Here is a 16939-nt window from a genome sequence, read left to right as displayed (position 1 = left end):
CCCAAGATCACGGAGGCCCCGCCCCACCCCGCTAATGAGGCCCCGCCCTACGGAGGCTATGTAAGTGAGACGCCCGGAGGCCCCGCCCCTCCCTCCACCTCGGAGTCTGCGCGGCGCGGCCCGGCCCGGCCGACCGCGTCTCGGTCTCCGTGTCTGCCAGCCTGGCCGGCGGTCCGTCTGTCCATCCCGCCGCGCCGAGGCAGTCTAGGCGGAGCGGGGGCTCAGGCGGCGGTGGCCTCGACGCGGTGAGAGGAGGGGCTAGGGGCGCCCCTCATCCCCTCTCGTGGGCTTCCCACCCTCGGTGTCGGTCCCGGGTTCCTGAGGGTCGGGTCCCTCCGGGTCCAGCGCGGGGAGGGGTGGGGGAGGGGAGGTAGCGAGCTGGGGGAGGGGACGGGGCTGGGGGAGGGGACCCCGGGCCGAGGAGCACAGCACTGGTGGTGAGGGTGGCTGTGGGTAACTGTGATTGTGTATGGTTGTCATTGTGTGTCTGTGTGTGGTTGTGTAACTGCCATCGTGTGGCTGTATGACTGGGATTGTATGGCTTCAGGAGGTCCGCGGGTGTGTGTCACTGTCATTGTGCGGCTGTCGTTGTGGGTGTCACTCTGATGGTTTGTGTGTGTGTGTCTGGCTGTGCTGTGGCTGCCATTGGCCCCCCGTGTGGCTGCTGTCTCTATGTGTGACTGTCTTGGTGTTCGTGTGGCTGTGTGCATAGGACTGTCATTGTGTGGCTGCTGTTGTGTGTTCATTCTGATGGTGTGTATGTGTGTGTGGCTGTGGTCGTGCGCCTTGTGCCTTTCTTGTGTGGCATTGTGAGTCTGTGTCATGGTCCATGGATGTGGCCATGTGGTTGTGGATGGCACCGTGTCTCTCCCCTATGACTGTCGGTGTGAATAAGAGATTGTGTGTGTGTGGCTGTCGCTGAGTGCCTTGTAATTGGGGGTGTGACGCTGTGATGGGTTCTGTGACCCCCATTGTGTGCGGTGACTCTTTCTTTTCTGTGACTCTTAAGTGTGTTGCAGGCCTGACTGTGGGTCACTGACCCTACAGTTAGGCGTGGGGGCTTGTGTGGGACTGTGATGTGTGTAGGGTCTCCTATATGTCCCTCTCTGTTTGGCCCTGGGTGGGAGTGGTATCTGGGTGTCTCTGACAGGCTGTGAGCCCACTGTGCGTGAGTATTCACTGACATGTATTGTGTGTGTTGGACACCTGTCTGAACAAGGGGGCCCCTCTTGTTCACTGCAAAGTGGCGCCCAGCACAGTGCCTGGAAGTGGGCAGGTGCTGGGTCTTCACTGTGGGATGGGTGAACGCTATGCCATGGTTTTGTATGTGTGTGTCGGGGGGGTGCAAGGATGGAGGCTGCAGCTGGGTTGTGCTTCCTAGGGGTGACAGCATGGGTGACCATGGGTATCTAGGACCTCTGGCGACCATCACCCCATATCACACTGCAGAATGAGCGTCGTGGGTGGGGTGCTGGACCCAGAGTGCCTACCCTCGCCTGCCTGGGCCTCAGTTTCCACATCTGCACAATGGGGGTGACCATCCCTGCCCTGCTGGCCGCCAGGAGCGGCTGTGAGTCTTCGGGCGTGGATGCAGCCTGGGGGAAGCCATAGGGCGCTTTCACAGGTGAGATGGGGCTGGGAGAATGGGTGTAAGCAGGTGTGACTGTGTTGAGCCCTGAAGCGCTGGGGACTGGGGGTAGCCTTGGGGGAGGGAAGAGGAGAACTGGGAGGCAGACCGGCTGGGAAGAGGGGGAAGGAGGGAGAGGCAGCTGGCAGAGAAGGAGGGCTTGGCTATCAGCCCAACCAGACACGAACACCACAGCCCATGGGGACAGAGAGAGGGGCCCCTGTGGAGGCCATGGAGGAAGAGACTCAGGGGAAGGGTCTGGTAGGGATGGGGAGCCCCTCGGGAAAGAGGATGGGGTCCCCTAAAAACTAGTGGGGACCCTTCTAAGTGCCATGGGGGAGAGGTTCCCATGAGGCTGGGGAGTCTCTTCTAAAGGCCCACCTCCTAAAAGGCATTAGGTCAGAGCCTCCCATGTAGGCTATAGAGGAAGGGGACCCCTGTAGAATATCAGGGAGTGGTATCAGGGGAGGCAGGTGTCCCCAGTAGGGTCAGGACCAACAGGGCGGGACCTGGATTGCAGAGGCGAGGCCAGAAGGCTCAAGGGGCAGAGTCAGGGCTTGCCCGGGTCTTCAGGGCCAGGGGTGTGGCCAAAGGACTCAGGGATGAAGCCAGGGTCCCGGTGACCTGAGACTTCCCCTAGGCACACCCCTGGGACTCCCACTCCCTCCCCACCTCTGCAGGCCTGGCCTTCACCATGGCGGGAGGGAGACCGCATCTGAAGAGGAGTTTCTCCATCATCCCCTGCTTTGTCTTCGTGGAGGTGAGGACCCCCGTACCTCTCCCAGAGAGGGCGTGCCTATCTCTGTCTCTGTCCAACCTCAGTCTCCCTATCTGTACCCACTTTTCCATCGCTGGGATCTCCCTTGCTGGCCCCTTTCTCTTGAGAAGTGGTTATGAGCTTGGATTGAGAAGGGCCACTCCCCAGGGTCCAATCCCTCTCTGCCCCATCCACACTGCAGGGTGCTGGACACCACAGGTACCCCTGAGCCTCAGTTTCCTCATTCATAGAATGGGCATCAGCAGAGTCCCAACTCCTAGGGCTGTTCTTTGGTTTTTTTTTTGTTTTGTTTTGTTTTGTTTTTGAGATGGAGTTTTGCTCTTGTTGTCCAGGCTGGAGTGCAATGGCGCGATCTCGGCTCACCGCAACCTCCACCTCCCAGGTTCAAGCGATTCTCCTGCCTCAGCCTTCCCAAGTAGCTGGGATTATAGGCATGTGCCACCAAGTCCAGCTAATTTTGTGTTTTTAGTAGAGATAGGGTTTCTCCGTGTGGGTCAGGCTGGTCTCGAACTCCAGACCTCAGGTGATCCACCCACCTCGGCCTCCCAAAGTGCTGGGATTACAGGCATGAGCCACCGCGCCCGGCCTTTTTTGTTTTGTTTTGTTTTAGATAGGGTCTCACTCTGTCACCCAGGCTGGAGTGCAGTGGCATAATCTCAGCTTACTGCAACCTCTACCTCCTGGGCTCAAGCAGTTCTCCTACCTCAGCCTCCCGAATAGCTGAGACTACAGGCGTGTGCCATCACGCCCAGCTAATTTTTCTTTTTTTTTTTTTGAGATGGAGTCTCGCCTGTTGCCCAGGCTGGAGTGCAGTGACGCGATCGCAGCTCACTGCATCCTCCACCTCCCGGGTTCAAGCGATTCTTCTGCCTCAGCATCCCGAGTAGCTGGAACCACAGGTGCATGCCACCACGCCTGGCTAATTTTTGTAGGTTTTAGTAGAGACAGGGTTTCACCATCTTGGCTAGGCTGATCTTGAACTCCTGACCTCGTGATCCACCCGCCTCAGCCTCCCAAAGTGCTGGGATTACAGGCGTGAGCCACCGCGCCCGGCCTATGCCCAGCTAATTTTTGTCCTTTTTGGTAGAGATGGGCTTTCAACATGTTGGCCAGGATGGTCTAGAACTCCTGACCTCAAGCAATCCTCCCGCCTCAGCCTCCCAAAGTGCTGGGATTACAGGTGTGAGCCACCACGCCCGGCCTCCTAGGGCTGTTCTAAAGGTAAAGTGTATTAATTCATGGACAAACTTGGTACGACCCCCTCCCCACGGTGAGGGTTAGACCTGTGGTAGCTGCTGGTACCCCTACTCCTCCGATTTCTTTCCTTGTGGGAGAGTCTCTCCACCTCCCACTGTCTGTCTGTCTCTCATCTGAGCCTTGGCCCTAGACTCACTCTCCCCATGCCCATCTCTTCTCTCACTCTCTCTACAACTCCCTTCCCTTTTCCTCTCCCTTCTTTCTTCTCTTGCTTTTTTCCTCCTCTTCTCCCCTCCTTTCCTGGTTTCCCTCTCTCTCTCTCTTTTTCTTTTCGTTCCTTCCTTCTCTCTCTCTCTCTCTCTTTCTCTCTTTTGAGATGGAGTCTTGCTCTGCTGCCCAGGCTGGAGTGCAGTGGCATGATCTTGGCTCACTGCAACCTCCGCCTCCCAGGTTCAAGTGATTCTCCTGCCCCAGCCTCCTGAGTAGCTGGGATTACAGGTGTCCACCACCATGCCTGGCTAATTGTTGTATTTTTCGTAGAGACAGGGTTTTGTCATGTTGGCCAGGCTGGTCTCAAACTCCTGATCTCAGGTGATCCACCTGCCTCAGCCTCCCAAAGTGCTGGGATTACAAGCATGAACCACTTTTTTCTTTATTTTCTTTTTTTCTTTCTTCCTGTCTTTCGGCCATTCCTCTTCCTTTCTTTCTTTTTTCTGAGACAGGGTCTCCCTCTGTCACCCAGGCTGGAGTGCAGTGGTGCCATCATGGCTCACTGCAGTCTTAACCCTCTGGGCTGAGGCAATCTTCCTTCCTCAGCCTCCCAAGTAGCTGGGACTATAGTTGTGCAGAGATGAGGTCATGCTATGTTGCCCAGGCTGATCTCAAACTCCTGAGCTCAAGCAATCCTCCTGCCTCGGCCTCCCAAAGTGCTGGAATTACAGGCATGAGCCGCTCGCTGCACACGGCCTCTCTCTGTTTCTATCTCCTTCTCCTTCTGTTTCTCCTAAACCCTGGCTCTTCTCTCACCTCCTTTCCCCATTTCTCTCAGTCTCTCTCCCCCTTGTCTCTGTCTCTCTCCATCTTCTAGTTTCTGTCTCTAACCCATGTCTCTCCATCTCTGTATCTCTGCCTCTGTGGCCTCAGCTGGAGCCCTGACCCTCTCTCTTCTCTCTCCGCCACCTCTCCCTGCCCTGGCTTGGTGGCAGTCGGTGCTGCTGGGCATCGTGATCCTGCTTGCTTACCGCCTGGAGTTCACGGACACCTTCCCTGTGCACACCCAGGGATTCTTCTGCTATGACAGTACCTACGCCAAGCCCTACCCAGGGCCTGAGGCTGCCAGCCGAGTGCCTCCTGCTCTCATCTACGCACTGGTCACTGCCGGGCCCACCCTCACGGTGAGACAGTGAAGACCTCCTAGGAGGCAGGTGGGCCAGGTGAGGGTGGGTGAGGGGATGGGCTGGAAGGCCAGGAAGACTCTACCTTGGTCTTGCCCACAGATCCTGCTGGGGGAGCTGGCGCGTGCCTTTTTCCCCGCACCACCTTCAGCCATCCCGGTCATCGGGGAGAGCACCATCGTGTCCGGAGCCTGCTGTCGCTTCAGCCCCCCACTGCGGAGGCTGGTCCGCTTCCTGGGTGAGAGATATGGCCCGTGATCAGTCCCATGGTAATGGTCGGGAGGTGGGTATAGAAGGAAAGAGTCTTGGGCCTGACAGTCATCATAATTCCAGGCTGGGCGCAGTGGCTCACGTCTGTAATCTCAGCACTTTGGGAGGCCAAGGTGGGCGATCACCTGAGGTCAGGAGTTCAGGACCAGCCTGACCAACATGGCGTAACCCTGTCTCTACTAAAAACACAAAAAATTAGCTGGGCATGGTGGCGGGTGCCTGTAATCCTTGAACCTGGGAGGCAGAGGTTACAGTGAGCCAAGACTGCACCAGCCTGGGCAACAAGAGCTAAACTCCATCAAAAAAAAAAAAAAAAAAAAAAAAAATTCCAGGGAAAAGCTGGGCATGGTGGTGCATACCTGTAGTCTCAGCTACTTGGGAGGCTGAGGCAGAGACTCAGCTACTTGGGAGTACCAGCTACTTGGGAGACTGAACAAGACCCCACCTCTTTAAAAAAAAAAAAAAAAAAAAAAGGGAATTCCAGCAGGGAAGGAAGAGGACCTGGAATTGCCATGGTGGGGATGTTAGGAAGCAACAAGGGACTTAGGCTCAGGCCAGATGTAATGGAGGTTCTAGGGATATGGGTGGGGCCTAACCCAACCATGATGGCAACTGTAGGAAGAGGGTCCCAAAATGCCACAAGGACAGTCTCAGGCACAAAAGAGAGACACAGGCACAGGACAAACACCCTGGGGCCCCTGGGTAGGGAGATGAGACTCTGGCTGTGCTTTAAATGGGGTCCCAGCCTCAAGTGGTGGCTGTGGGAAAGGGGGAGGGGCAGAGCTTACCTATAATGGTGGTCCCAGGGGCAGACGGTGGGAGACCCAGCTCTAACTTACTAGTGGCCCCAGGAGGAGAGTGATGAACTCAGTCGTAACCAGTTTAAGGGCAGGCAGGAAGCGCCCCAGGTATGCCATTAGGGTTTTCCCTAGCCGTCCTAGGCATGGGGTGGATCCTGATGTAATGGTGTTGGGTTGGCCGGGAGGTCCAAGCCCAGCTATAATGGGCTCCAAGGGAGGACCCGCCCCGACATAGTGGTAATCCTAGAAAGACAGGGGCCAGATAATGAGGGTCTCTGGGGGCAGGAGGCCTCAGAGTGTCTTCATGGTGGTCCTTAAGGGGGATGTTGGCACAACTACGGGGTCCCAAGTGTGCTTTAATGACAGTCACAGGAAAAGGGAACTAAGAGGCCCAATGGAACCAGTGGGAGCATCGGGCCCGGCGCATGAACCGCTTCCACTATCCCACCCCTAGGGGTCTACTCCTTCGGCCTCTTCACCACAACCATCTTCGCCAACGCGGGGCAGGTGGTGACCGGCAATCCTACGCCACACTTCCTGTCTGTGTGCCGCCCCAACTACACGGCCCTGGGCTGCCTGCCACCTTCTCCGGATCGGCCAGGTCCCGACCGCTTTGTCACTGACCAGGGTGCCTGCGCTGGCAGCCCCAGCCTCGTGGCCGCCGCGCGCCGCGCCTTCCCCTGCAAGGACGCGGCCCTCTGCGCCTACGCAGTCACCTACACGGCGGTGAGCCTCGGGAGCTTCGGGGTTGGAAATGGGTGTGAGGGCTGGACAGCGCCCAGTGGCCTGGAAGCCGCCAGAGCTGGATCCTGTGCTCTTCCACGCCCCTGGTGCTGTTGGAAGCTCTCGCTCCACGCCGCGGCCTGTTGGAAACTCTAGTTCCTCCTCCCAGATCCTAGCCACTCCCCCAGCCAGAGCCTATCGCCGTCCATTGCCTCCGGCCCTTGCTCTCTGGCCACGCCTCCTGAGCCCGTAATGCGAGAGAAGCTATTGGCTCCACCCTATGGGATCAGGACACTATCCCTGATGTGCAAGACTCGGAACCCCTAGAGCCTAGCCAGGCCCCCAGGATGCTACAGGCGCTAGATATTAGCTGGGAGACTGGGTAGATTGGATGGCTTCCTGGAGCCCTTGCCCCTCTCCTTGGGACCTTGTTCTCTCCCGTTGTAGCCCTGGCCACACTCTTTGCTCTTAACTGCTCTGGGATTTCTAACTCTGTCCTCTGCTTTTTCCTGCTCACATACCCTGTTGCTTCAACTCTTTTTTCTGGCATCCGGGTTTATGCTCCCATATTGTCAGTAGTCCCCTGGGGGTCAGGAGCTCCACCTCCTACAGCTCCTGGACCTGCCCCCTTAGCCCTGACTCCACCCTCTGGTTCTGTGGCCACGCCCTAACCCAGCAAGTGTCTGTCCTCATCTACGACTCTGGACCAGGGACATCTGGGCCCCAGACCTTGTCCTCTGCTCTTGGGAGCTCTGGCCACACCTAGCCCTACAAGTGGTGCCCATGAGACTCCAATACCTCAATCCCTGACCCCCACCCCCCTTTGCCGTTTTAGTCACGCTCCCTGGAATAGCCCACTGGGAAGTCCATGACTCCATCCCTGGAACCCCTGGCCACACCCTCCAGCCCCAACGCTCTGGCCATGCATTCTAGCCCAGAAAAGAGCGTCCACTTGGGTTCAGAGACTTGCCTCCACTTGTCCCCTGACCAGTCTGACTCCCCACAGATGTACGTGACTCTCGTGTTCCGCGTGAAGGGCTCCCGCCTGGTCAAACCCTCGCTCTGCCTGGCCCTGCTGTGTCCGGCCTTCCTGGTGGGCGTGGTCCGCGTGGCTGAGTACCGAAACCACTGGTCCGACGTGCTGGCTGGCTTCCTGACAGGGGCGGCCATCGCCACCTTTTTGGTGAGTCCCCTCCTCAACCTTCCCAGCATGGAACCTTCCCATCAGCTTTCTGACCCAAGAGGCAGGACCACATGATGGAGAAGGGTGTGGACTGTGTGTGACCTTGGGCCAGTCCCTTAACCTGACCCTTCCTGGATATTCTCATCTCATCTGTGAAATGAGATACCAGGATCAGGGTGAGGCAAGGCCTTGAATGCAAATTTTAAGAGGGTGCCCAAACACTTAGTAATCAAGATTAATCATATTTTAACAAAACATTTTTAAAAATCAAAGTTAATACAAAACTATCATAATGTACAGAAATATAAAAATTCTAAATAAAGACGAATCAAGACTGGGTGCAGTAGCTCATGCCTGTAATCCCAGCACTTTGGGAAGCTGAAGTGGGTGGATCACTTGAGGCCAAGAGTTCGAGACCGGCCTCGTCAACATGGCGAAACCCCGTCTTTACTAAAAATACAAAAATTAGCCAGGCGTAGTGGTGCAAGCCTGTAGTCCCAGCTACTCGGGAGGCTGAAGCAGAAGAATTGCTTGAACCCGGGGGACGGAGGTTGCAGTGAGCCGAGATCGCACCACTTCACTCCAGCCTGGGTGAAAGAGTGAAAGTCTGCCTCAAAAAAAAAAAATTAGCTGGCAATGGTGGTGCACATCTGTAGTCCCAGCTATTCGGAAGGCTGAGGCAGAAGAGTCGCTTGAACCCAGGAGGTGGAGTTTGCAGTGAGCTGAGATCACACCACTGCACTCCAGCCTGGGTGACAGAGTTTGACTCTGTCTCAAAAAAAAAAAAAAAAAATTAAACCCTGCCCCTGTACAACTTGGTCTTACTTGCTTTACCCTAGTCCAGACTCTGTGGGATAAATAATAATTGCACCTACCTCATAGTAAAATGGAACCAACAGTGCCTGGCACATACTATGCATTAGCTGTTTTTGAAAACCTGAGCTCAGTTTCCTTATCTGAAAAATGGGGATGGTATTTACATAGCTCCTATGTGACTGACCCCAGGCCTCAACACTGTCCTCTCCCTCTGTTCCAGGTCACCTGCGTCGTGCACAACTTTCAGAGCCGGCCACCCTCTGGCCGAAGGCTCTCTCCCTGGGAGGACCTGGGCCAAGCCCCCACCGTGGACAGCCCCCTCGAAAAGTTAAGTGTGGCCCAGGTAAGGGGGGCCGGGGGCTGCTCCCGGCTGGAGAGGGTGGTGGGTGGAGGGGGCCAAGGAGGCAGGAAGGAAGTCAGGCAAGAGGTGGGGGTCTCAGAACCATGGGGAAGTGGAGGGATCACCCATCTCTGTGGACACAGGTCCTGGGGGGACAGCCCCAAAGAATGAAAGGGAGCACCCCCGTCTTCTTCCCAAGGGGACACGGTTAATCATGAGAACTGTGGTTGTCTTTTCCGTGGGATTCTTCACCTGATGAGCTCCTTGTGGCTGTGGCCGGTAGGGCCCAGGGGGCCACTAGCCCCTTCCCTCTGTCTCTTTGTCTCAGGAACCCGAGGTCTGCAGGCCGCATTCGACACCGGCACGGCTCACCCCATCCAGTGAGTGTTGGGGGTGTGGGGACTAAACAGGGGGACTTTCAGGTGGGCAGCTACTGCCCCAGAGGTCTCACCTAGGTTTTTATGCTGCCTCCCAAGTGTTCTGATCCCCTGATATCTGGCTTCTGACCACCAGAGTCGCAGAACTGCGCCCGCCGTGGCCACCTGATCCCCAGCTGCGTGTCCTCCAGGGCCCCAGCCATGTGTTCGTCGCCCCGTGTGCCCCGCCCTCGATTGAGGTCTGAGCCGACGCCCTTGCCCCTGCCCCTACCCCTGCCAGCGCCCACCCCCAGCCAGGGCCCCTCGCCTTCCTCCCCCGGACCTGGGGGGCCAGGCGGGGGTGGTGGACGTGGCCGGAAGCTGCTGCTGCCCACGCCCCTGCTGCGGGACCTGTACACCCTGAGTGGACTCTATCCCTCCCCCTTCCACCGGGACAACTTTAGCCCTTACCTGTTTGCCAGCCGTGACCACCTGCTGTGAGGCCCGACCACCCACCCAGAATCTGCCCAGTCCCCACTTCTTCCCTGCCACGCGTGTGTGTGCGTGTGCCACGTGAGTGCCAAAGTCCCCTGCCCCCCAAGCCAGCCAGACCCAGACATTAGAAGATGGCTGGAAGGACATTTGGGAGACACCTGCCTCTCTGGCCCTCTGAGATATTCAGATGGGCACAAATGGAAGGTGGGCCCTTGCCCCTACTCTTGCCCTTTTAAGGGCCAAAGCTTGACCCCATTGGCCATTGCCTGGCTAATGAGAACCCCTGGTTCTCAGAATTTTAACCAAAAGGAGTTGGCTCCAGCCAATGGGAGCCTTCTCTTCACTTCTTAGAATCCTCCTGCAAGAGGGCAACTCCAGCCAGTGTTGAGCGACTAAACAGCCAATAGGAGCCCTTGGTTTCCAGAATTTCTAGAGTGGGTGGGCATGATTCCAGTCAATGGGGGACCGCCCGTGTCTAAGCATGTGCAAAGGAGAGGAGGGAGATGAGGTCATTGTTTGTCATTGAGTCTTCTCTCAGAATCAGCGAGCCCAGCTGTAGGGTGGGGGGCAGGCTCCCCCATGGCAGGGTCCTTGGGGTACCCTTTCTCCTCTTAGCCCCTCCCTGTGTGCGGCCTCTCCACCTCTCACCCACTCCCTCCTAATCCCCTACTTAAGTAGGGCTTGCCCCACTTCAGAGGTTTTGGGGTTCAGGGTGCTGTGTCTCCCCTTGCCTGTGCCCAGGTCATCCCAAACCCTTCTGTTATTTATTAGGGCTGTGGGAAGGGTTTTTTCTTTTTTCTTGGAACCTGCCCCTGTTCTTCACACTGCCCCCCATGCCTCAGCCTCATACAGATGTGCCATCATGGGGGGCATGGGTGGAGCAGAGGGGCTCCCTCACCCCGGGCAGGCAAAGGCAGTGGGTAGAGGAGGCACTGCCCCCCTTTCCTGCCCCCTCCTCATCTTTAATAAAGACCTGGCTTCTCATCTTTAATAAAGACCTGTTTGTAACAGAAGTTTGGCCACCTGCCTTCCTCCCCCGGGTGGTGGGGGGTGCGGAGGACTTTCATCGTGGGTCTATGGATGTCTGTGGAGCTGGGTGTGGGTGTACTGCTGCAGTGTATCTAAGGACGATTGTGGAGAGGCAGTGCGGTTTCATGGGGCTCGAGACTTGGGCTGAAATCCTGGCTCAGCATTCTGGGCTCTGTGGCCTCAGGAAAGTTCATTCACCTCTCTGTGCCCTTGTTTCTTCATCTGTCAAAGGCAAACAGTCGCTCAAGCCACCAAGGCACACAAACCCACATCAGGAGCCGTACATGCCCTGTGTGTCTCAGACCAGGGCACAGAGGGCACAAGGAATGGGGTGAGGATACCTGGGGGTCCTGAGAGGGATGGGGGATGCTGAGGGGCACTAAGAACCTCCAAGCCGAACACCTGGCTGCATGGATGAGCGCAGGGTGCTGAGTATGAGATTACACCGAGATCCAACCCCTTTGAGAACTCAGCAGATACTGGGGATGTTCAAAGGGTCAGGGAGAGGGAGCCACAGGACCCCTCCTGCAATCGGGGCTCTGAGGGTCTTCAGATAGGGCATTTGGGACCTAGAGTCACCCAGGCACCAGGAAAAGGGAGTCTGTTTCCTTTCTCTCATTAATTAATTCATTCAGCAAACACTGTAAAACCCCTACTGTGTGCCAGATGGTCTTAGTCTGTTCCAGCTGCCATAACAAACTACCGGGGACAGGATGGCTTATTTATTAAATTATTTAAAAATAAATTTCTCTACTACTATTAAATTTCTCTACTAATTATTTAAAAATATGTTTCTTATTTATTATTTATTTTGAGATGGAATCTCGCTCTGTTGCCCAGGCTGGAGTGCAGTGGTGCAACCTCAGCTCACCGCAACCTCCACCTCCCGGGTTCAAGTGATTCTCCTGCCTCACTCAGCCTCCTGAGTAGCTGGGACTACAGGTGCGCACCACCACGCCTGGCTAATTTTTTGTATTTTTAGTAGAGATGGGATTTCACCGTGTTAGCCAGGATGGTCTCGATCTCCTCACATTGTGATCCGCCTGCCTTGGCCTCCCAAAGTGTTGGGATTACAGGTGTGAGCCACTGTGCCCGGCCTTATTTTTATTTTGTGTGTGTGTTTGTGTTTCTTGTGTTTTGAGATGGAGTTTTGCTCTGTCGCCAGGCTGGAGTACAGTGGTACGATCTCGGCTCACACAACCTCCGCCTCCTGAGTTCAAGCGATTCTCGTGCCTCTGCCTCCCTAGTAGCTGGGATTACAGGTGCCTGCCACCACACCTGGCTAATTTTTGTATTTTTGGTAGACAAATACTTTATGGGGTTTGACCATATTGGCCAGGCTGGTCTCGAACTCCTGACCTTGTGATCTGCCCACCTTGGCCTTCCAAAGTGCTGGGATTATAGGTATGAGCCACCGTGCCTGGCCTATTTTTTTTAATAGAGACGGGGTTGTGCCATGTTGCCCAGGCTGATCTTGAACTCCCGGGCTCAAGCGGTTCACGCATCTCAACCTCCCAAAGTGCTGGGATTACAGGCATGAGCTACCACCCTGGGCCTAACAGAAGTTTATTGCTCACAGTTCTGGAGGCTGGGAAGTCCAAGATCAAGGCCCCAGCAGATTCAGTGGCCGGTGAGGGCCTGCTTCCTCACAGACTTACTCTAGTCTCACATGGCAGAAGGTGGAGAAGCTCTCTGGGGCCTCTTTTATAAGAGCACTAATCTCATTCATGAGGACTCCACCCTCATGACCTAATCACCTTTAAAAGGCCCCCCACCGGCCGGGCGCGGTGGCTCATGCCTGTAATCCCAGCACTTTGGGAGGCCGAGACGGCTGGATCACGAGGTCAGGAGATCGAGACCATCCTGGCTAACATGGTGAAACCCTGTCTCTACTAAAAAATACAAAAATCTAGCCGGGCGAGGTGGTGGGCGCCTGTAGTCCCAGCCACTGGGGAGGCTGAGGCAGGAGAATGGCGTAAACCCGGGAGGCGGAGCTTGCAGTGAGCTGAGATCCGGCCACTGCACTCCAGCCTGGGCGGCAGAGCGAGACTGTTTCAGAAAAAAAAAAAAAAGGCCCCCCACCTCCTATCACTGTGGGTTAGGATTTCAACATATCAACCGGGGGACAGGGTACAAACATTCAAACCAAAGCATAAGTGTTGTTTAGTTAGGCACAGGGTGGGGGTTGGGGGGACGGGAGGTTACAGCAGTGAACAGAACAGACACGAACCTCTGCTGTCACAGATGAGAGTATTCTAATATGTAAGACAATAAACAAGGTAAATGGGGCCTGGTCTCCACACCTATGATCCCAACACTCTGGGAGGCCAAGGCTGGAGGATTGCTTGAGCTTAGGAGTTGGAGAACGACCTGGGCAACATAGTGAGACCTCCGTCTGTACAAAAAAATATATATATTTTAAAATTAGTTGGGCATGGTGGCACACATCTATAGTCCCGGCTACACGGGAGGCTGAGGTGGGAGTCACTTGAGCCCAGGAAGTCGAGACTGTGGTGAGCCGTGATCATGCCACTGCACTGTAGCCTGGGTGACAGAGTGAGACCATGTCTCAAAATAAATAAATACGCAAATTAATAAATATAAAAATAAATGAGCTAAGTACAGATTCACAATTACAAATTTTTATAGAAGTCTGAAAACCAGGCCAGGCACGGTTGCTCACACCTGTAATCCCAGCATTTTGGGATGCTGAAGCGGGTGGATCACCTGAGGTCGGAAATTCAAGACCAGCCTGGCCAACATGGTGAAACCCTGTCTCTACTAAAAATATAAAAATTAGCTGAGTGTGGTGACACATGTCTGTAATCCCAGCTACTTGGGAGGCTGAGGCAGGAGAATCACTTGAACCTGGGAGGCGGAGGTTGCAGTGAGCCAAGATTGCACCACTGCACTCCAGACTGGGTGACAGAGTGAGACTCCATTTCAAAAAACAAAAAGAAGTCTGAAAACCAAAATCCTTTCATAACTCATTTATGGCAAAACCTAACCTGAACTGACTTGAGATTATGTATAGCTTTTATTTATTTCACTTGATGTGAATATTCTTGTGTTTTGCTGAAGATAAAGTGATTTGAGGATGTTAGTTCTGGTCCCACTGGGGGTATGAAACACATAGTATTTACAGCCTATTACATTTTAAAATCTGAAAAATCCTGAATTTCCAACTCCAGGATCATGGATTTAGCTAAGGGATCTCTGATATATTAGATATTGATATGTGATAAGGAGAACACTCAAGCTAAGGAAGGCGATGTGACAACTGTGGGATAGGGACATGGTTTGCAATTTCTTTTTAAGGGATAGGGAGGGTCTTGCTCTGTTTGTTGCTCAGGCTGAGCGATGGGTGGAGTGCAGTGGCACGATCCTAGCTCACTACAGCCTTAAACTTCTGGGATCCAGTGATCTAGTGATCCTCCCAAGTAGCTGGGACTGCAGGCACACACCACCATGCCTGCTAGTTTTTTAAATTTTTAGTAGAGACAATGTCTTGCTATGTTCCCCAGGCTGGTCTTGAACTTCTGGGCTCAAGTGATCCTCCCACTTTGGCCTCCCAAAATGCTGGGATTACAGGTGTGAGCCACCATGCCTGGGCTATGGTTTGCAATTTAAAACAAAGTGATCAAGGAAGTTCTCTCTGAGACGACACTGGGAGGAAGGGAGCTGTGCAAATATGTGGTGGGGAGACCTCCAGGCAAAGGAGGTCTTTGCAGAGCAAGTGTGAAAGGCTTGAGGTGGGAACGTGCCTTCTGTGTTCAGGAAACAGCAAAGTGGCCTGTGTAGCAATTGGCAAAGGGTGAGTGAAGAGGAGACAGAAGAAGAGGAGGTTGGGGAGATGGTGGGGAAGTTGGGGAGATGGTGGAGCTTACCGTGGGCCACTGGGGGATAAGATGAGAGCATCAGAGAGCTGATGGCAGAGGAAAGACTGCATCAGGAGGCCCCCTGATTGACTGACCAAGGCTCCTGTTTCCAGAGCTTATACACCTGAGACCTGTGGTCTCTCCTGACGCACAGCTGTCTCCACTGGGGCCAGGAAGAAAGCAAAGCTTCAGCACAACGGACAGCGCCACCACTCAAACCAGCAGGCCTTGTCCCTGATGCTGACGTGGAGCGCCGGCAAGAATGGTAAAAGTGGGGGAAGAATCAGGTCCCATTCAGGAGGGTGGTGACAGCAGCCCTGGCCTTGCACCAACTCCCATACTGGGATAGATGATCTTAGATAGAGAACACAGGCTGGCTTGTACCTGTTTGGGATTGGCTGGGTGTCATGGCTCACACCTGTAATCCCGGCACTTTGGGAGGCCGAGCCGGGTGGATCACTTGAGGTCAGGGGTTTGAGACCAGCCTGGCTAACATGGTGAAACACTGTTACTACTAAAAATACAAAAAATTAGTCGGGCGTGGTGGCACGTGCCTGTAATCCCAGCTACTCAGGAGGCTGAGGCAGGAGAATCGCTTGAACCCAGGAGGCGGAGGTTGCTGTGAACTGAGATCGTGCCATTGCACTCCAGCTTGGACCACAAGAGCAAAACTCCATCTCAAAAAAAAAAAAAAAAAAAAAAAAGCCTTCTTGGCTGGGTGCAGTGGCTCAAATCCCAACACTATGGGAGGTGTCTAGGTAGGAGGATTGCTTGAACCCAGGAGTTTGAGATCAGCCTAGGCAATGGAGCAAGACCCCCGTCTCGAAAAAATAAAGCGTTTAGGCCAGGAGCAGTGGCTAACGCCTGTAATTCCAACACTTAGGGAGGCTGAGGCGGCAGATCACCTGAGGCCAGGAGTTCAAGACCAGATTGGCCAACATGGTGAAACCCCGTCTCTACTAAAAATACAAAAATTAGCCAGGAGTGGCAACGTGCGCCTGTAATCCCAGCTACTCAGGAGGCTGAGGCTGGAGAATCACTTGAACCTGGCAGGCAGAGGTTGCAGTGAGCTGAGATCGCACCATTGCACTCCAGCCTGGGTGACAGAGCGAGACACGGTCTCAAAAAATAAAAACATAAAAAATAAACAACAACAAGCCGGGCGCGGTGGCTCAAGCCTGTAATCCCAGCACTTTGGGAGGCTGAGACGGGCGGATCACAAGGTCAGGAGATCGAGACCATCCTGGCTAACCCGGTGAAACCCCGTCTCTACAAAAAAATACAAAAAACTAGCCAGGCGAGGTGGCGGGCGCCTGTAGTCCCAGCTACTCAGGAGGCTGAGGCAGGAGAATGGCGTAAACCCGGGAGGCGGAGCTTGCAGTGAGCTGAGATCCGGCCACTGCACTCCAGCCTGGGCGACAGTGTGAGACTCCATCTCAAAAAAAAAACAAAAACAAAAACAACAAAAATCAAAAGCCTTCTCAACATGTCCCTGTGGGTCTCACAGCATCTCAATCTCAAGTTGACGAAAACAGAGCTCTGATTTAGAATGTCACAGCACGACTATCCCAGGCACAGACCCCTCTCCTGTCTCCTCATGACTCGAGTAAAAGCCAACTTTCTCAGGGCCCTTGAACTTTCTCCACCTGGAATGTTCTTCCACTGCATATTTGCACAATTCACTCCCTGACCTCTCTCAGGCCTTTTCTCAAACGTCACCTTCCCAGCCTGATCCAACCACCCTATTCAAAATTGAAAAAACACTAGCCTTCCTTCTAAATTCCCTTCGTTGTGCAAATTTCTTTTCTTTTCTTTTCTTTTTTCGAGACGGAGTCTTGCTCTGTCACCCAGGCTGGAGTGCGATGGTGCAATCTCAGCTCACTGCAACCTCTGCCTCCCGGGTTCAAGCGATTCTCCTGCCTCAGCCTCCTGAGTAGCTGTGATTACAGGCGCCCGCCACCACCCCCAGCTAGTTTTTGTATTTTTAGTAGAGATGGGGTTTCACCACGTTGGTCAGGCTGGTCTCAAACTCCCGACATCAGGTGATCTGCCC

General features: G+C 54.5%; 1 protein-coding gene across 6 annotated transcripts; it reads left to right on the top strand.

Moving 5' to 3' along the window:
* Nucleotides 1-18: 18 nt before the first annotated feature.
* Nucleotides 19-10992, top strand: PLPPR2 (phospholipid phosphatase related 2). Of its 6 annotated transcripts, none has more exons than XM_003914926.5 (10): nt 19-245; nt 1450-1624; nt 2308-2387; nt 4883-4996; nt 5099-5234; nt 6521-6792; nt 7796-7972; nt 9009-9131; nt 9457-9508; nt 9642-10992. In XM_003914926.5, exons 3-10 carry the CDS (start codon nt 2322-2324, stop codon nt 9983-9985), a joined length of 1284 nt encoding a protein of 427 aa, XP_003914975.2. In that variant the 5' UTR covers nt 19-245; nt 1450-1624; nt 2308-2321; the 3' UTR covers nt 9986-10992. The 6 variants fall into 6 exon arrangements, with proteins under 6 accessions (XP_003914975.2, XP_003914974.2, XP_009191800.2 ...); XM_003914925.5 differs by having other exon boundaries at nt 4808-4996; nt 9009-9115; XM_009193536.4 differs by having other exon boundaries at nt 4808-4996.
* Nucleotides 10993-16939: the final 5947 nt, after the last annotated feature.

The sequence above is a fragment of the Papio anubis genome, chromosome 20, assembly GCF_008728515.1.
Source record: "Papio anubis isolate 15944 chromosome 20, Panubis1.0, whole genome shotgun sequence".
Classification (NCBI taxonomy): Eukaryota; Metazoa; Chordata; class Mammalia; order Primates; family Cercopithecidae; genus Papio; species Papio anubis.
This window is presented reverse-complemented; position numbering and strand designations above follow the sequence as displayed.